The following is a 20,704-nucleotide window of genomic DNA, read 5'->3' on the forward strand; positions in this document are numbered from 1 at the left end:
CCACCACTTGTTCCCTTACCCATGGGTACTACCCAAATTGATCATGTATTCTACCATTCCTACATATTAACTACATGACAGGTACTATTATCAGTTTTACTCTTTTATTTCTATACTTAATTCCTTGAATTCACTAATATAACACACCTCAAACCCTAATTTCTCACATACTCCTTTGCTTCTCTCTAGTTGCTTACAGATCTTCCACAATCAAATGTTACAGCAGGAAATCAAAGTGCAACTAAATTTGTTTCCTCCTTCCAACAGGAACTCTCTCAAAGTACTTTTTAATCAGTAATGCCATCATTAGTTGGTCTCCTAATTTGGACATCTGAAGTTAATACACCCTATTGTCAGTTTGTTTAAAAACTATGTTATGTATCCTTTAAAAAAAAATCTTCCAGGGGGCACCTGGGTGGCTTGGTCATCAACTACTGATTTCGACTTGTCATGATCTCACAGTTTGGGAGTTCAAGCCCCACATCAGGCTCTAAGCTGACAGTGCAGACTGCTTGGGATTCTCCCCCTCTCTCTCTCTCAAAATAAATAAATAAACTTAAAAAATCTTCCAATGCCATCCCACCTGCCCTAGTCCAAATGACACCACAATCAATGACATCTCCTCACTGACTGTACGTCTGATACAATTTCAAAAGCTCGTAACAGATTTCACAAAGTACAACTTATCCTTCTAACCTGTCCTGCAACCCTGGTACCTAATCTTCCTTTTAAAAATTTACAAACCAGATGAACATAAGGGAAGAGAAGCAAAAATAATATAAAAACAGGGAGGGGAACAAAACATAAGATGACTCTTAAATATGGAGAACAAACAGAGGGTTACTGGAGGGGTTGTGGGAGGGGGATGGGCTAAATGGGTAAGGGGCATTAAGGAACCTGCTCCTGAAATCATTGTTGCACTATATGCTAACTAACTTGGATATAAACTAAAAACATAAATTAAATTAAAAAATAATTTAAAAAAACTTACAAACCAACCCCTTGGCCCTAAAACCGAAAGAATATAATGAACCAAATCTTTAACTTCTTGGTATTATGTTCATTTTCTATCCCCAGCAAAAGATCTCTATTCCAATCAGTTCAACCTCAAGTCTCCAATAGAGATCAAGTTATTGTAGACTCTGCCTTTGTTCACTATTCCTTTCATCTAAATGTTCCTCCAACATTCTTCTTCATTTACCTCAAGTCTTACTAGTTGTTAACACTCATTTGTTTACTAAGGCCTTTTTTAGTTAAATCAACTCCAATTAATTCATCCCTTTTTATTTATTTATTTTTTTTAAACTTTTTTTTTTTCAACGTTTATTTATTTTTCGGACAGAGAGAGACAGAGCATGAACGGGTGAGGGGCAGAGAGAGAGGGAGACACAGAATCGGAAACAGGCTCCAGGCTCTGAGCCATCAGCCCAGAGCCCGACGCGGGGCTCGAACTCACGGACCGCGAGATCATGACCTGGCTGAAGTCGGACGCTTAACCGACTGCGCCACCCAGGCGCCCCCAATTCATCCCTTTTTAAAATTCCTACAGTCATTTTTTAAAATTCCTACAGTCATCATGTACTTAATCTTTCCCTAAGTGTTTCATGTGCTATCATTGTCTCAATTACAACAAAAAAAAACTACTTTAGGACAAAGACTAGGTCTCATAAAATTTAAATGCCAGGCCAACTGGTGAAAATATACATCTTCTTTAATTATTTAAGTTACCTCCCTTTCTAAAATTCCCTTCTACTTTTTTGGTAGAATTACTTTATCTGAAAGGACTTCAGTGACCAGATGAAGCAACTCTAGGATTCTGTTCCAAAGTAAGATTCTGTTTTGTCGCTTTCAACATAATCCCTGTATTTATTTACTTATTTATTATTTTTTTAAATGTTGGTATTTGAGAAAGAGAAAGAGACAGAGAGAGAGAGTACTGAAGTAGGGGAAGGGCAGAGAGGGAGGGAGACAGAACCGGAAGCAGGCTCCAGGCTCTGAGCTGTCAGCACAGAGCCGGACACGGGGCTCAAACCCACAAACCATGACATCATGACCTGAGCCAAAGTCGCCACCCAACGGACTGAGCCACCCAGGCGCCCCGTATAATCCCTGTATTTAAAAAACAAAATCCTCACATATAAGGTCTCTAGTCAAAAATCCGCTAGTAGTGTGACATTTCAGAATGATAAAGTGGAAACTGACTAGGTTTTATCATGTAAGTTAGGAATCTTAAGAGTTAAAATCCCAAGCTTCTGTCTCAGACAGACCTGGCTTCAAGTCCAGACATAACAACTGATCAGCTGTGTAACACTGGGTAATTCATTTAACATCTCTCAATCTTAATTTCTTCATCTGTAAGGTGAGGGTAATAGTTATCAATCTTACTGGGTTGTTTTTATATAATCCATGTACACTCAGTAAATGCTAGCTATTATTGTCACCAACAGAATTAACTCATAGTTTTGAATAAACTTTCTAAACATTACTTTAAACATACACAATTCATTTTCTTTGATCAACCTCTTTTAGCAATAATCATACCATACCAAAAGCATGCCAATTTTTTCCATATGAAGTCAAAATAATTTCAGGTACTAAAAGTCAAATTTTGGGGTCGCCCAGGTGGCTCAGTTGGTTAAGTGTCCAACTTTTGATTTCGGTTCCAGGTTCATGAGATTGAGCCCGGCGCCTGGCTCTACACTGGCAGCACAGAAGGGCTTGGAATTCTCTCTCTCTCTGCGCCCTACACTCGTGTGTGCACACGCATTCTCTCTCAAAATAAATAAACATTAAAAAAAAGGTCATGGGGCGCCTGGGTGGCTCAGTCAGTTAAGCATCCAACTTCAGCTCAGGTCATGATCTGACGGTTTGTAAGCTTGAGCCCCATGTCGGGCTCTGTGCTGACCTCTTGGAGCCTGGAGCCTGCTTTGGATTCTGTGTCTCCCTCTCTCTCTGTTCTTCCCCCACTTGATCGTGTGCGCGCGCGCTCTCTCTCTCTCTCTCTCTCTCTCAAAAACAAATAAAGATTACAAAAAAGGTGTTTTTTTTTAAAAAGGTCACATTTTATTGATTAGAAAATTTAACTTACATCTGAACCAGAAGCTTTCATCATTGCACTCTGCGAAGACTCTTCTTTCTTCCTCGGTTGGAATGTAATCAGCCCCTATGTCTTTGTACCAAGAAAAATTGGCAAACGTTAAAGTGCTCATGGAAAAGCTAAGCCTAAAAATTTAATTTAGTCTGGACATTAACAAAACACTCTTTTTTTTAAACGAAGTAATGAAACAACTGGCTTGTAAACTTTTAACAAACTTTGTCTTCAAACAGGAGTTAGTGCTATTATTTACTCATCAGGACTAGCTACATAATGTGGTGGTCCAGTGCAAAATGAAAATATGGAACCACTGTTCAAATTATTAAGAACTTCAAATGGCAACACATCATTCAACCAAGTGTGTGTGACTGCACTGGTCACATACTCAAGCAGCCAGTCCAGTTGCTATTATTCAAGGCAGGGAACTTTTCTACATGGAAAGTGCTTCTAAATACAAACATTTAATATTGATAATTACGGGGAATTGGTCTTGGAACTTCTGCATTCGGCTCTCGAAAATCAGCCCTCCCATTCATCTTTCCTGCATCAAAAACAGTTAAGTATTAGAAATGATGAGATATACCAAAATAAATTAAGATAGTAAAATCACTAGCCTACATGGCAATCAAGAAACAAATATTTACTAAACACTACTACATCTGAAGTACTTGATGTAATAAAAATAGTCACCTAAATAAAAAAGTCACAGACCTATTAACTAATTTGGAACTGATTATTCATCTTAGGTCCCTTAATTGAAAAAAGAACAATAGGGCCTTTATAAATATTTATCAACAGATTACCTCAAATTAAGATATAAAAGGATATCGATAAAAGACACATTTTCCCTCCTGAATCTGGTTATTTCACATTATCCTATGTTTTAAACCTTCCAGACATAGAAGAGGAAAAAATCTCAGAAGTCATTTCTGGGATTCCATTTTTAAAAAATGAAATAATCATCGGGGAAGATACAACCTCTCCCACAAGGCACTACTCCACAAAAGCTGAATAACAAAAGACGTCACACCCTTCTCCGTAGGGTTAAAAGCTAACAGAAAATTCTGTATTCTCCAAACTTTTCTCGCTCCCTGGGCAAACATTTCAAGAACATATATATTTTTATTTACTGGTTTTTTTTTTAACCCATTCCTCAAGACTTAAAAGACAAACAGATTCGATAACTGCGTATTTGATAAAGTGCTCACACAGGATGATTATTCCATCTTAAAAACCATTTACATAAAAATGGGAAATGGCATTACGATTAGGATAGCAACTGAGGCCCTTGCATATTTCACTCACTCGGTAAACCTACATGTCAATCCCTTGGCTAAGAAAAAAAGGATACATGAAGTCTGCTAAACAGACTACTTCCATCCTGCAACAAAAATTAAGTTAAAAGTGAAACCTGATTTCCTCTAACTGCATACCACCTAGAAACCCTAGGTAGGACACGCTGACAACACAATTTTTACCTGTTAATCCCCCTAAGACCCCTGAACTGAACCCTCGTCGGCCTAACGTCGGTTCCCGCACTCCATCCCCCACCACCATATCGACGTCTGGCACCTGCCAACACCCTAGTACACACGTTCGTCACCACGAATCACTCCCTCGCCTCCCCGGGGCACCCGCACTCCGAAGCCCGAGAGCCAACGCGCGATCCGCCAACCCTCGCAGGCGGGAAAATGGCGGAAGGTGCAGGATAGCGGCTGGCCGCGCGGAGGTGGTGAGTGGGTAGGTTGGGGCGGCATGGGGGCTCTTTGCGTCACCTCACCCACCTCCTGACGACAGCGGCGAGCGACGGCGCGGCGAGTCCGGGCGATCGGGGGCAGAAGGCCTGGAAAGGCCAAGAGAGGGGAAGGCGCGCGGGGCTGCACCGCAGCAGAGTAGGGGGGTGGGGAGCAGACAGCAACTTGGCCTCCAAGAAGTCACCCAAATACGGGATCAAAATGACCGCGACCCGGAAGCACTGGCGACCTGCGGAAGGAAATGACGTCAAGACACCCCCCCCCCCCCCCCCGCGGCATCCAAATGCTAGCTGCCTCGGAGTAGACGCCGGTGCGGGCGCCTGTCGGTACCGGCCCCTCTGCTAGTCCCTCCTCCCTTCACCCCCAGGCCGCGGCGCTCGCGAGCTACAGTGCGGCTGCGCGCGCCACCACTGCGGGTCAGGAGTCCCGCCCCGCCCCCTTCCTGACTGCCGCGGGACGTTGGGCCTCAGGCTCCTGTGACGCACCTGTCATCTTCCGGTGACCGGCTGACGGGAAAGTTCAGGAACACCTTCTTATCCCCTAGTTGAGATAACCGATTTTTCTTGGATTTCTCTGGTTTGGGGTTTTACACAATTTATTTCATTCTTTGAAAGTGGTGGAAAGTAATTATTAAGCATGCGTACTTGGCTATGTGTCTTGGTGTTTTGAGCTCAGCTGCCGACTAGTTCTAGAACCTGGGGCGTGGTACAGTACCTCTTTGAGCCTCAGATTTTTCTCATCTGAAAAGTGGAAATTACACCCATCTCATAGGGTTGTTAGGATTAAAGCAACACGTCTGAAAGCAGACAAGCACCCAACGGTTCTCTATTAATGGAAGAGTCTCTGGGGGGCTCGTGACTTCTGTTCATCGGACAGGCGACATTCATTCATGTATTCATTTTAACAAATATTTACTGGGTGCTACTGTGAGCCAGATGCTGAAAGTTCCCGGTGACTCGACAGAGAACAGTTAACTCTACCTGTTCTTGTTTCATCAACTCCGAACAACCTCTGGTTTCTTACCTCTTTCTGAAACCCTCTGCCACTGTCCTCATTTCACCCTTTCCACTGCCTGTAGAGCTGCCCTATATTTATTCTCCCACAGGAATATTTAAGAGAGACAGCCTACTGTGATCCATCTAAAACACAAACCTGTGGTTCCTTCTTTAGAACCTTTTGATGGCTCCCGTCATGCACGGAGTATAAGGCCCGTCATGACTGGGCCTCTGTCCTCTTGAGCCTCACTTTCTTCTGTTGCAGTGTTCAATAAGAAACAGCCTGGGGCGCCTGGTTGGCTCAGTCCATTAAGCCCGACTTTGGCTCAGGTCATGATCTAACGGTTCCAGCCCCGCGTGGGGCTCTGTGCTTCCAGTTCAGAGCCAGGAGCCTGCTTTGGATTCTGTGCCCTCCTCTCTCTCTGCCCTTCTCCCACTCATGCTCTGTCTCCCTCTTTCTCAAATAAATAAATACACATAAAAAGAAAGAAAGAAAGAAAGAAAGAAAGAAAGAAGAAAAGCAAGCCTGTGGCCTTTTGCACTCACAGTCCCTGTATGCTGTTCCCCCTAACTTAACCCTCTCCCCTGCCTGGTCCACCCTGTTGTATTTCAAAATCCTGCTTTTACATTACTTCCTTTATAAAGCCTTCCCTGAAGCACACCACAGAGAATTAATCACTCCTCCTCCTTAGCACCTCTTTTCTTTGTACATACTTCCATCATTCCAACGTAGATCTGCTTTGTATTGTGATTTTTTGCTTGTCTGTCTCTGTTAATGGAACTCTTTTGGGACAGAGACCTTTACTGATGAATCTATACACTTCCAAGTATATTCCTAAGATATTCAATATTAACAATTAATACTCATTTTGTTTCTGGGACAATGCTAAGCGGAGAGTAGGCCCAGGGGGTTTGTACTTGCTGTTCTCTCTTCTAGAACACTGTTCTTCAGGTGTTCACATGGCTTCTTAGATCGAAGCTGATGTCACCACATCAAAGACGCTTTCTTTGGTTATTAAAATAGAACCCCAGTCACTCCCTGCTACCATATTTATTTTCATAGCACTTATGATCTAAAATAATTATTTGTTTTTTTCTTGCTTTTCTCTCTCCACTTACTAAAATAACAGATCTATGAGAGTAGGATCCTGACGGACACCAAAATGATTGGCACATAGTATGAAATCAATAAATATTTCTTTAATGAATTTGTTGAGTACATTTAAAAAAATTTTTTTAATGTTTATTTATTTTTGAGAGACAGAGAGAGAGACAGGGTGTGGGCAGAGGAGGGACAGAGAGAGAGGGAGACACAGAATCTGAAACAGGCTCCAGGCTCTGAGCTGTCAGCACAGAGCCCAATGTGGGGCTTGAACCCACAAATCATGTGAGATCATGACCTGAGCTGAAGTCGGACGCTCAACCGACTGAGCCACCCAGGCGCCCCTGTTGAGTACATTTTTATAAGAAAAGAAACAAATTAGAAGACATACTGAATGAGCTTTATGCTAAAGCAAAATCTGATCTTTGCTTTCTGACTAGATTGTAAGATCCCAGAATCCAGTTACATCATTTTCTTTGTATTTACTGAGGCAAGCCTAACACATGGCACATGGTATTTTGGTAAGTATATGTCCTATTGCCCACATATTTCTCAGCAATCAAATCAACTGATAAATTGGATTTCTGCTGATGAAAGGTATGGTGCTCTTTCTGTGGTAGCAAATTAAGATTTTAAGTATTCAAGCTAAACTGTCATTTTCTATGCTGGCATTTAGAAGTTATTAGGTCTATTTGTAACGGGTGATGCAACAACCAAAGAATTCAAGCATAAATTGGGTAAAATCCAAAGTCATACTAGAAGTTGACTCACAATTGATAGAGGCTACAGGATTTATTAGCAAATTCAGAACTTTGGTGCTTTAATTTTGAACTGTGAGATCACCAGAAATAAGTTTGTTTGGATTAAATTAAGTCAAGTCACTTCAAAATACCTGCACTAAGGTCTAATGAAATGTCACCATAAGAATGTTTGCTTGTTAGACATAACTTAAAAAAATTAAGGGGCGCCTGGGTGGCTCAGTCGGTTAAGCGTCCAACTTTGGCTTAGGTCATGATCTCGCAGTTTGTGAGTTTGAGCCCTGTGTCTGGTTCTGTGCTGACAGCTCAGAGCCTGGAGCCTGCTTCAGATTCTGTGTCTCCCTCTCTCTCTGCCCCTGCCCCACTCACCCTCTGTCTCTCTCTCTCAAAAATAAATAGACATTAAAAAAATAAAAAAATAATTAATTATAAAAGAATTGTTGAGGGTGGTCATTAGTTCATAAAAATGAAATCCACGGGGGCCCCTGGTGGCTCAGTCAGTTAAGCATCCAACTCTTGATTTTGGCTCAAGTTATGATCCCAGTGTCATGGGATCAAGCCCCACATGAGGCTCTGCACTCAGCATGGAAATGCTTATTCCCAATCTCTCTCTCTCTCTCTCTCTCTCTCTCTCTCTCTCTCTCTCCCTCTCCCCTCTGCCCCTCCCCCCCCACTTGTATGTGTGCTCTCTCTGTCTCTAAAATAAAAATGAAAAGGGGCGCCTGGGTGGCTCAGTCGGTTGAGCGTCTGACTTCAGCTCAGGTCATGATCTCACAGTCTGTGAGTTCGAGCCCCGCGTTGGGCTCTGTGCTGAGAGTTCAGAGCCTGGAGCCTGCTTCAGATTCTGTGTCGCCCTCTCTCTCTGCCCCTTCCCCGCTCATGCTCTGTCTCTCAAAAATGAATAAACATTAAAAAAAATAATTAAAATAAAATAAAAATGGGGCGCCTGGGTGGCGTAGTCGGTTAAGCGTCCGACTTCAGCCAGGTCACGATCTCACGGTCCGTGAGTTCGAGCCCTGCATCAGGCTCTGGGCTGATGGCTCAGAGCCTGGAGCCTGTTTCCGATTCTGTGTCTCCCTCTCTCTCTGCCCCTCCCCCGTTCATGCTCTGTCTCTCTCTGTCCCAAAAATAAATAAACGTTAAAAAAACTAAAAAAAATAAAATAAAATAAAATAAAAATGAAAAAATACATGAAACCCATGTAATAAATTCCTCCTTAATTTCAGTGTCAAGAAAAAGTTTGTCTTCTCAGATGAACTCTTGAAATTCCATAATCACAATTATTGTTGAGCATATATCCATTTTTGCTCCATGAGGGTAGAGATCGTGTCTTATTTGTTCACCATAGACTCTCCAGCGTTCAACACCTATTTATTGCTCAAAATGCAATGTAATAGAAGCCAAAGGAAGAGAATGTTCCAAGAAGGAAGGAATAGTCACTCATGTCAAATGCTGATAAAGACTGAGAACTATCCATTAAGTGCAGCAACAAGGTTATTTATAACTTTTGCAAAAAGCAGTGTCATACCTAGATAGCAGTGGGTTTAGAAAAGAGTGGGAATAATATGGAAAAAAGTGTGACTCTGCTTTCCCAAACCTTAGTTGTTGAGTGAAAGAAGTCCTAGAGTGGTAGCTAAAGGGAAAATATAGAGTGGATGAAGGTTAGTTTATGTTTTTTCTTTGAATTCCATAGAGACTTAACTATAATTGTTAAAGGGGAAGAGCCAATAAAGAAGAGTTGAAAGAAAATATGGGAGTGAAAAGGGGTAATTCATAGCCTAAGGCAGATTTCCCAACTGGGTTCTGTGAATATGCTATAGGTATGCCTACAGCTATGATCCATTGAGCCTTCAGGATGAGCTATGGGCAGAGCCCACAGGCCAGTTGCCTGTAGCCGAGCAACCTTCTTTGAGGTCCTCTGAGGGTAACTGGTACGGACTAAAGTCTAATGGGATGCACAGATGATGAGCGTGGTGGGCATCTTTCAGCTCTTCTTCACCCTAAATGGCAGAAAATTTAGTCAAAGGGCACATTGCTGCACACTGTGGGCAGGGGCCCTAGATGCTGCCGGAGATATTTATGTTCTTTCGATGCCCAGGGAGCATGGCAGGCATCCTAAGGCGCAACTAGCAGAGGAGAGACCCAAGGAGATAGGACAGGGGCTCCTGGTGGGTGTAGCTCCAAGGAATAGCCCCAGACAGCAGCCCCAAATCTCAGTCTTCAAATTAATTCCACATGTCTGGTGAGTTCTTGACGTCCAGGTGGGCTGCAGGTGGACTGCTCAAATCATGCAAATTAGAACTCATCGATATTTTGGTATACTTAACGTCTCAAAGTTCATTTGGACTCAAAGTTCACTGGGATTATGACAGGACACTTCCATGCTATGTTTGTTAATGAAAGATAAGAAAACGGTTAAAGAGTCATTAGATAAAATTTCAGTAAACACTGAAAGGTTATTACCTTCTAAATTTCTCATTAATGAGAGCTACTAAGAATTCATTACTTACCAATAACCTTTACCAAAAAAGGGGGTATCTGGCTGGCTCAGGTGAAAGAGCATGCAACCCTTGATCTTGGGGCCATGAGTTTGAGCCCCATGTTGGGTGTAGAGAGTACTTAAAAATGAATAAATAAACAAACTCCAAAAAAAAAAAAATTCAAAGAAATAATCGCTAAAAAGTCAGGAAATTTGTATGGCCATTTCAAATTTAAACCTAATATTTACATTTAGAGCTGTCTGGGTGGCTCAGTCAGTTAAGCATCTGACTTTTTTAAAAATTTTTTTAATGTTTATTTTTTTTTCTTAAATTTTTTTTAATGTTTATTTATTTTTGAGACAGAGAGAGACAGAACATGAACGGGGGAGGGTCAGAGAGGGGAGACACAGAATCTGAAACAGGCTCCAGGCTCTGAGCTGTCAGCACAGAGCCTGATGCGGGGCTCAAACTCACAGACCGCGAGATCATGACCTGAGCCGAAGTCGGCTGCCCAACTGACTAGGCCACCCAGGGGCCCCAATGTTTGTTTATTTTTGAAAGACAGAGTGTGAGTGGGAGAGGAGCAGAGAGAGAGACACAGAATCCGAAGCAGGCTCCAGGCTCCGAGCTGTCAGCACAGAGCCCGATGTGGGGCTCAAACTCACCAGCCGTGAGATCATGACCTGAGCTGAAGTCGGACGCTTACCGACTGAGCCACCCAGGCGCCCCTTCTGACTCTTGGTTGTGGCTCAGGTCATAATCTCACGGTTCGTGGGTTTGAGCCCTGTGTCGGGCTCTGTGCTGCCAGCACAGGGCCTGCTTGGGATTCTCTCTCTTCACCTTTCTCTTCCCATCTCCCACTTGTGCTGTCTCTCTCAAAATAAATGAAGTTAAAAAAATAAAAAATAAAATTTACATTTAGAGAAGCAAGTTCAAGTTTAAAAGATATTATATGGGGATTTTATACAATTTAATATTTATTCAAATAGAGTCAATATTTTGTTTTGTTCTCTCCCCTTGTATTTTGTATTTTATCGTAATTATACCATAATAAATATACACCCAAACACATAAATAGATGTGTGTGTATATATTTACCATATATACATATATATCTCCTGTATAGATGCCTCAATCCCCTCCAGTTTATTCTAGTGAATAGCACAAATATTGTCATTTTTCTATGTTTTCCATGATGTAAAAAAAGTTGGGACATGTATAGAATTTCTGAGGAGAAAGGGGATAGTGAATAGGTTGATGGATAAGTATAAACGGGAGGAGTGACCCATCCTTTGAAACAAGGAGGAAGAAAGTAATAAAAGGTACAAAATACCTGTTTATATATTTGTGACGGGAAGACAAGGAAGTTGGGGATATTGGCAAGAGAATGTCTGAAATGATAGGCAACGGAATTGTAGTAGGAAAAGAGTGAAGACGGGCAGTAGGCATAAAGTTAGGGTTCTCAAAGAACCCTGGCAGTTGCCACGTTGTGAAAGCACAGTTGTACATAAAGTTATCTATGTGGGAGAGCAGGAAGAATATAACATTGACCAGACAGTGCAGTGTAAATATTTCATACTTGGTGGCTTTACATCACCACCACCAAAGACTTTGTCGTCATGAAAATGGAGGTTATGGGAAATGAAAGGAAAGATGACAGAGTTTGGGGTTGCTTCGGGTTCGGAGCTACAGGCTAGTTCCACAGTTTGATTCCTCCTAGCCATTGGAGTAGGAATCTAAGGGATTTACAAAGAGCAGAAGAAACAACATGTAAGAGTGAAAGGAGGTAACCAGATTGTTCCTTACATTGTCAGAACCCAGTTTAGTTCACAAGCCTCAGGAGTAAAGTCTAGATTTACTCGCATATAAAGTCCACTATAGTTTTCAGATTTTTATCACAATAAGGCACTTCTTGAAGGCCCTCTAAAAGGCAGGCTTCCCAGCCGATGTGAATTCACGGGCAGATTTGGCAGGTGACCCCAAATAAGCATAGTTTTTGGCAGAAGTTTCGAGACAATTTACCCCCCAGCTCTTCCTTGCAAACACATTACCACTCCTGAGTCTCTTCTGCAGAGAAATCTTGTATCTGTGACCATGCGAATTTCTTCTAGTGCTGGTCTGAAGGAACTTCAGGAAACTTGGGATTCTAGCATGCATCTGAAATTATGCTTGGACATATTTTCCTGGCGCACATTTTGTACTTGGTTTCCCTTTTAGCAGAAGAGATGAAGAGAAACATCAATAATTAGGGGTTTATGTTTCTATACTTACATGAATGTAAGAAAAGACAGTATCTCTGAGCTCCTAAGTCATACAAAGTTATAAGAAGCACCTAGCACAGGGTCCAGCATTTAGTTTACATGCAATCAGTGTGAGTTGATTTTTACTTTTTTAAGGATTTGAGGTACTAGAAAGGAATTTGAAAAAAAGAGAGAGGAGTAAGCATACAGATGATGTGGCCTAGACCATTAATTCCTGGTTAACAGCCTCAAACACTTTGTCCAGCTCTCTAATTAAAATTTAAAACAAGCACTTTATTTTTAAGGGCACTATAGGGCTTCCAGGGATGAAATACTCCAGTTCTCATCAATGCTGTTTTGGGGCTGATAAAATCCCAATTATACCATTTCTTTGTTCTTTCATTAATCTCAGCTCTATCTCCAGTATCCTGAGTTCTGCGTTCAAACCTGAATTTGTCTACTTTCTTATAACCATGCCAAGAGTCGACTCTTTGTCAAAAGTTAGAGAAGGAGAATTTTTTCCACATCTAAGTAACTCTGTTGCTGAGAATCTTTTCACTACAATGTATATTTGAAGAGAAAGACTTTCTTCCTAGCCATCCCCTGCTTTTCTTTCTTGTATGAAAGTTTCATTTGTAGGCAGAAGCAGGAAGGAGGAGGGGGAAACCCTCCACAAGAGATGACCCTTGCTGTCGTGGCTCCTCAGGCTGTCAATCAATCAGAGAACCATCTGCCCCCCCCCCCCCCCCCCCCCCCCCGCTTTAGATGGCAGGAGCCATCTTACACATCTGCTGTGCCTTTTCTAACGTCACTTACAGAACCCACTAAAAGCTGTTAGACAAATGAGGGGAACCAGAATGCAGCTGCATGTAGCTGATTTTGAATTTTTGCAGCTGGGTCCTACATGCCACTCTCAGTTTTGAAAGTTTTTTGTTTGTTTGTTTTTGTGAGATTGGATAAACAAAGAGAACAATTCCCTTTATAATGACTCCTAGGGTCTTAAAGTTTTGTTCTCTGCAAGTTTAAAATAATGTATCTCTTTTAAAACTCCCACCGAATGTTTAAAATTTAAGCCAACTGTAAATATGTAATCATTCATGAGTTCCTCTTAAGAAAAAGTGTCATATGGAAAAAAATGTTTTTAAAACTGATTCAAGGGTTTCTGTGCTCGTGCTGGTCGCAGCAGCAGCAGACGCGCCCTGGACATGCAGAATGAGGCCGACCAGTTGGTGGACCTGTACATGCCATGGAAATGCTCCCTCAGCAATAGGATCATGGGCGCCGAGGACCACGCATCCATCCAGACGAACATGGCGGACTTCGAGAAGGTAACAGGCAGGTTCAACGGCCAGTTTAAAACCTGTGCTATCTGTGGGGCCATTTGCAGGATGGGTGAGTCAGATGACTCCATCCTCCGACTGGCCAAGGCCAACGGCATCATTTCAAAGAACTTCTGACTGGAGAGGATGACGGAGGTGGGATATTTGCCATAAAAAAAATAGCAAAAGCCCAGAGAGAGAGAAGTGGGGGGAGAGAGAGAGAGGAAGGAAGGAAGGAAGAAGGAAGGAAGGAAGGAAGGAAGGAAGGAAGGAAGGAAGGAAGGAAGGGAGGGAAGGAGGGAAGGAGGGAGAGAGAGGGAGGAAGGAAGGTTGATTCAGGGGCCAAGTACTTTCTGAGATGGAAGCAAGTTTGGTATCTAGATGCCAGAAGTGTGCAGGCTAGAAATCTAAAGTATTATCACCTTCAGGCCAGTTCCCTATATCAACTTAAAAATGACCAAAAGACACAGCACTTACTTATTTGTCTGTGTAGGAAATAAGAATTTTCACGTTCTTACAATGTTATATCATAGAATTTAAAAAGCTTGCTGACCCAGAATATGAAACCATAGGAAATCAGTCCTGGCTGCATGCTTATATACTCTGAAAATTCTGTTTACTGTTTTTCTCAGTATTCGTTCCTGCAGCATCTTCATATGCCTTTTTTGATAACACTTACCACACCACCATTATTTACCTGTTTCACCCACAATACTATTCCTTGCAAGAAAAGACCCCTGCCATATTTACATCAACAGTGTCATGTATACTAGGCTTTTTAAAAAATGTTTAGTTATGTAACTAAAGCGATTTGTGTATGTAATAGAAAAGTGTTCTAATATTCCTTAAAAGGGCCTTTAGTAGATGGAATTAGAAACTGCAGGCTCATGAAAACATCCGCCTGCTTACCTGCATTGGTGCCCACATATTCTGTCTTTCCTCCTGTTACTACAGATCTTCTGTCTGGATTCCCATACAGGACCAGCCCTACGCTTGTGAAGTAGATCCTATCCTCTCTCATTTACTCAAGGACATCCCCTCAGCAGTTCTACCCGCTCTCTCCCACATCCTTGGTTTGCCTTCACTGTTGAAAAACTTCCCATCAGTTTATAAATGACCTATAATTCTCATACCTTTAACAGTAGGTATGTTAACATTGTTTAAAATTTAACATTGTTAAATTTTAACAAAATTTCTCTTCACCCCCTCATCCCCATTTATTGGCTCACTTATGGCAAAACTCCTTAAAAGAATTGTCTAAACTTCTGTCTCCAATTCCTGTTCTCCTAAACTCTTTCAGACCTATTTCAAACACGCTTTTACCCTTACCTTTCCGTGGTGAATGGTTTTGTAAACCCCCCACGACCTCCATATTACTAAACTGATTTTTCATTTCTCACTCCTTGTGTTAGTTGACCTAAAATATTTGACACAGTTGATGGCTTCTTATTTAAACTGTCTTCACTTGGTTCCAAAATAGCTCACTTTTACATTTTTTTCTCTTACTGGCCTCCCTTTCTCAGTCTCTTTTATTGGTTCCTCCTCATCTCTGTGGCTTCTAAATTTTGGGGTGCCTTTGGATTCAGATCTTGGACATCTCAATGGTCACTTCCTTGGTAATCTCATCCGGTTTCTAGGATTTAAATACAATCTCTACTCTGGTAATGTCCAACTTTAAATTTCTAGTACAGTCCTCTTCTTCTGACACCCTCGACTCCTATGTCTGTGTACGTATGTCTAATTGGTATCTCGGACTTCACATTCACCAGACCAAATCCTGGCCTCCGACTCTACAGCAGGAAAAAAGAACGTCTTATTTTCAATCTTCTCCATCTCACTTGAAGGCAGTCTCTCTTTCCAGTTTATTAGGCTAAAATCTTTGGAGGCATTTTGGCTCTTTTTCATCTAACAATCTATGCACAATCTCTAGGTAAATCCTATCGGTTCTGTCTTCAAAGCAGATCTGTAATCTGATCCCTTCTCCCCAGACCCACCACTACCGCCCTTGTTCACACCACCCATCATCTCTTTCCTAAATTCTTGCATGAGTCTTCTAACTGATCTCCCTACCTTGCTTCATTTTAGTCTTAACTAGCAGCCACAGTGATCTTGTTAAAACCCAATTTAGGTATTTACTCCTCAGAACCCTCCAATGGCTTCTCATTGCTCTCCAACAAAGGACAAAGTCCTTACAATGGCATACAAGACCCTGTGATCTTTCTCAACCTCCCTTCCAGATGTCATATTCTCCTACTGTTTCCCTTACTAACTACATGCCAGCAACACTGCTCCTGCATTGTCTCAAATATGCCAGGAGGAGCCCATCTTCTGATCTGTGTCATTGTTCCCTCCTCTGGGTGAGAGAGCTGAGTGCCCTTGCATATCTGCCTAATTCAATCTCTCATCTACTTCAGATATGTGCTGAAATGCCATCTTCTCCATGAGCCTTTTTAAAAATTAAAATCCTATTTAAAAATTGCAACTCCTCTCTGCCTTTTCTCTTATCCTCAACCTCTGACCATCACTAATATTTCCTATCCCTCCTCCAATCCCCTGCCTATTTTTCACTTTCCATATTACTTACTGCTTACCTACTGTTTTACTTATTCCTTTTTTTGTCTCTAGGTAAGGACTATGAGGATACAATTTTATATTTTTCATTGATGTATCCCTAACGCCTAGAAAAGTGCCTGACAGGTACTCAACTAAAATTTGTTAAAAGACTTAATGAGTAAAAGAATTATGGTCCTCCATGAGTACCGTATGCCAGAGACTGGATTAAAAAAGCACAGAGGTTAAACAACAAAACACAGGGGCGCCTGGGTGGCGCAGTCGGTTAAGCGTCCGGCTTCAGCCAGGTCACGATCTCGCGGTCCGTGAGTTCGAGCCCCGCGTCAGGCTCTGGGCTGATGGCTCGGAGCCTGGAGCCTGTTTCCGATTCTGTGTCTCCCTCTCTCTCTGCCCCTCCTCCGTTCATGCTCTGTCTCTCTCTGTCCCAAAAATAAATAAAAACGTTGAAAAAAAAATTTAAACAACAAAACACAAACACAGCCTCCACTGCTAAAAAGCTAACTTCATCAGCAGAGATAATAATCATATCTAATGTTTGTCAAGCACTTAACTTTGTGCCAGACACTGTTCTAGAATTTTACCTGTCATAGCATTTAATTCTCAAAATAAGAGGTGAATCTTACAAAAATAATCTTTTTACAAAAGAGGAGACACAAGCAAAGAACTTACGTAGCACACTCCATGTCATGGAGCCAGAAACCATTGATTCTAGGATTCAGATCTGTACAGTCTGACTCTGGAAACCCCTATGCTTAACTAAGTAAGTGTGCAATTTATAATGCAAGAAAATTACTACTTTATAGTGAAATCTAGTGAAATCTAGGGCATTCTAGGAAAACATAGCGAGGCAGGGTTTCTAGAAAAGATGATTCTGAGAGATAATGAGTTAGTGGAAGGAAAAATGCTTGAGTCAGAAAGTGCAATATATTGCACCATAAAGCGAGAGAGTGGGGTGCTTTCTCAACCCCCTCATCCAAAACATGTTATTAATCATAGCTAAAGAAGAAAGTGGTGGACAGAAAGGCATAAGGGTGGTATACAGGGGCCACACCACAAAGGGCCTTGTATGTCATGGTAAGAATTTTACATTTTTATCTTGAAGGCAACAGGAAAGGCATCGATGGATTTTAAACAAGGGAATGGAAATAAGATCAGATTTGAATTTCAGAGAAACCACTATCAGCTGTGTAGGTAACAGATTAAATGATAGGCAAGGAGCGCAGCTACATTCATTGAAGCTGTTTTGATAGTTTAAAGAAGAAAAGATGAAGGCCTGAACTAGGATGGTTGAAGTGGTGACAAAGACAGGAGACAGGATTTCAGAAACAATAAAAAAGTATTTTTAGGGGCACCTGGATGTCTTACTCGATGAAGCAAGCGTCTGACTCTTGATTTCGGCTCAGGTCATGATCTCAGGGTTGGTGAGACAGAGCCCCACATCAGGCTCTGCGCTGACAGCATGGAGCCTGCTTGGGATTTCTCTCACTCCATCTCTCTCTACTCCTTCCCTGCTCACACTCTTCCTCTCAAAATAAATAAGCAAACAGACATTTTAAAAATGTATTTATATTACATTAATTATCTCACTAGACATTCTTTTTTTTTTTTTTTTTTTTTTTTTTTTTTAGTAATTTCTACATCCAATGTGAGGCTTGAACTCACAATCCTGAGATCGAGAGTCATATGATTTACCAACGAAGCCAGCTAGCTAGGCGCCCCCTAGTTAGGCATTATGAACTAAGTAGGAAAGTTAAAGAGGAAGAGGACAAGAATGACCCCCAGGTTTCTGGGCTTGGTAACAGTATCAAATGGTGGAACCATTGACTTACAAGAGAAAATGGTGGAGGGGGAAAAACGGGATGGAGGGCTGAGTTGTGGACATGGGGATTCGACACTGCCTATAGGATACCCAAGTTGGGGGTGGCTGGATATGCCGGTGTGAAGCTTGGCAATCTGGGCTAGAGTCATCAGCCCATTGATGGCATTTATGTCATAGCAATGAATTAGTAGGATGTCCACATTTAAATGCACCAATATTTAAAGCAGTGATTTCCAACCCAAAGATTTGGAACATTAGATCACCTCAGGAGGCTTTAAAAATATAGATTCTGTGGAGCCCCTCTCTAAACCTACTGCATCAGAACGTTCAGAAACAAGACTGAGGGAGTAATAACATTTTTTAAATCTTCCAGTTGATTCTGCTGGGACTAGCCTGCAGCATGCCAGAAAGGCAACTGAGAACCATTGATTAAAATGATAGATAGAGGAGATCAAGAAGTATTACTTAAAAAGAAAAGATGATTAATAATACCTAACGTTTGTTGTGCACTTACTATGAGTCAGGCACTGTTCTAAACAGTTTAATGCAGTATCGTAGGAAATCCTCACAACGCTATAGATGGTAGGTACTATTATTATCCTCACTTTACTATTATTATTCTGCATTTATTATTCCAAATGAGAAATTTGAGGCACAAAGAAATTGAGTAATTTATTCAAGGTCACATAACTAATACGTGATAGAGCTAGGATTTGAATCTAACCCATGTTTTAATGCCTCTCAAACTTTAATGTGCCTAAGAATCACCTGGGGATTTGTTTTTAAAAGTAGATTCTGACTGGGGCACCTGGGTGGCTCAGTCAAGCGTCTGACTCTTAATTTCAGCTCTGGTCATGATCTCACAGTTCATGAGATCGAGCCCTGCAGTGGGCTCTATGCTGACAGCGCGGGTGTGGGGGGAGGGGCATGCTCTCTCAAAATAAAAAAAAGTAACTTAAGGAAGGATGAAAAACAGCCAAGTGTAAAGTTCAAAGTTGACAATGTTCTAATCAAAGCAATAAAAATTGATTACTTTCAAATATTTTTCCAAATTTAAATGACAAATGCCAAAGCTAAACATTAAACTGTGAATGAATAAAATGTGAGTGGTATCTTCTTAGAAGACAAGGATATTGTCTTTCCCAGAGATCATTAGTCTATAAAATCAGCATAATCCACATACCCATGTAAAAAAAACTAAAATTTCTCACCACTTCAGTTTAAATGATGTAATTTTCTTCTACATAATTGCAAACTAAACAGACATGGATATACAGACAAACTTGGATAAAAGAAACAAGGAAGATTTCTGATAAATCTTATAGCTGTTGCTTTTCAAATCTATCCAAACTAAGTCCTACTGTGAGCCATACAAGGATTCCAATTGTTTACCTTGCCTATCTGTTGCTATTCATGCTGAAAAGATACGTTTCCTGGTATTCTGTTGTGGAGTCCGTGTACAGTGAGTTCTCAACCCTGGCTACACATACATGTTTGTATTTCACATTGACATAAATTTTGGTGGTCGTTGTTGTTGTTGTTGTTTTCAAAATTCAGTACTGTGTTTCCAAAATCCATCCATGTTGCTTGTGTATTTGTAACCTGTTGTTTCTAATTTTTGTCAATCTTTTAGATATGAAGGAACAATCTCTTTGTTGTTTCTATTTGCGTTTCACTGACATTTTGAAGTAGAGTCCTCCAAGAGAGGTAAGCATGATGTGTTCATTTCCTAAGGATGCCATAAAAGAGTACCAAAAATTGGGTGGCTTAAAACCAGAAATTTATTGTTTCACAGTTCTGGAGGCTAGAAGTGTGAGATCAAGGTGTCAGCAGGGTCCCTGCCGAATTCTGGTGTTTGGACCAATCCAAGGTGTTTTTTGGCTTCTAGATGCATCGCTCCAGTCACATGGCTGTCTTGTCTCGGTGTCTCCACATGACCTCCGTCTGTGTGTCTGTCTCTTTGTCCAAATTTCCCCTTTCTCTGAGGACACCAGTCAGACTGGACTAAGGTCCACCCTAATGACCTCATTTTATCTTGATTATCGCTATAAAGCCCCTATTTCCAAATAAAGCCACTATCTGGGGTACTGGGGGTTGGGACTTGCACATATTTTGGGGGGTAGGCAAATCAGGCCAAAACACATATTACATTCATTTCCATGTATGTAAGGAAAATAAGGAGAGGGCATTATGTACCAAATATGAAATCAGTTGAGTATTAAAGGTACTTAAAATTTAAAAATCAGACAATGTAAGTATAAAATGGACTATTTGATAAGAATAGAACTGCTCGGGCGCACGTAGGTGGCTCAGTCAGTTAAGCGTCTGACTTCGGCTAAGGTCATGATCTCACAGCTCGTGAGTTCAAGCCCCACGCCGGGCTCTGTGCTGACAGCTTGGAGCCTGGAGCCTGCTTTAGATTCTATCTCCCTCTTGCTCTGTCCCTCCCTTGCTCATGCTCTGTCTCTGTCTCTTTCAAAAAATAAATAAACATTAAAAAAAATTTTTTTAATGAAATAAAATAAGAAAAACAATCAGAAAGAAAGAAAGAGAAAAAGAAAACAATCCCGGA

The 20,704-nt window shown here is 41.3% G+C and overlaps 1 protein-coding gene and 1 pseudogene across 5 annotated transcripts in view; one reads left to right on the forward strand and one right to left on the reverse strand.

Annotated features, from left to right (window-relative positions):
- Nucleotides 1–5,077, reverse strand: part of OCIAD1 (OCIA domain containing 1) — a 28,440-nt gene extending 23,363 nt beyond the window's left edge. For 2 of the 5 annotated variants that reach the window (XM_086705101.1, XM_086705100.1), the window contains exons 1-3: nucleotides 4,689–4,839; nucleotides 3,573–3,635; nucleotides 3,089–3,169 (exon numbers count right to left, since the gene is read on the reverse strand). In XM_086705101.1, coding sequence (XP_086561227.1) covers nucleotides 3,089–3,169; nucleotides 3,573–3,630 — 139 coding nt within the window. In that variant the 5' untranslated portion in view covers nucleotides 3,631–3,635; nucleotides 4,689–4,839. Of the gene's footprint in view, nucleotides 1–3,088; nucleotides 3,170–3,572; nucleotides 3,636–4,666; nucleotides 4,840–4,878 lie in introns of those variants that run through there. The other 3 variants (XM_086705102.1, XM_086705104.1, XM_086705103.1) reach the window with 3 other exon arrangements.
- An 8,278-nt stretch (nucleotides 5,078–13,355) lies between these two features.
- LOC112859041 (small ribosomal subunit protein eS21 pseudogene) lies at nucleotides 13,356–13,915 on the forward strand (annotated as a pseudogene).
- Nucleotides 13,916–20,704: the final 6,789 nt, after the last annotated feature.

This window comes from Puma concolor, chromosome B1 (assembly GCF_028749965.1).
Source record: "Puma concolor isolate L17-30 chromosome B1, mPumCon1.1.hap2, whole genome shotgun sequence".
Taxonomy (NCBI): domain Eukaryota; kingdom Metazoa; phylum Chordata; class Mammalia; order Carnivora; family Felidae; genus Puma; species Puma concolor.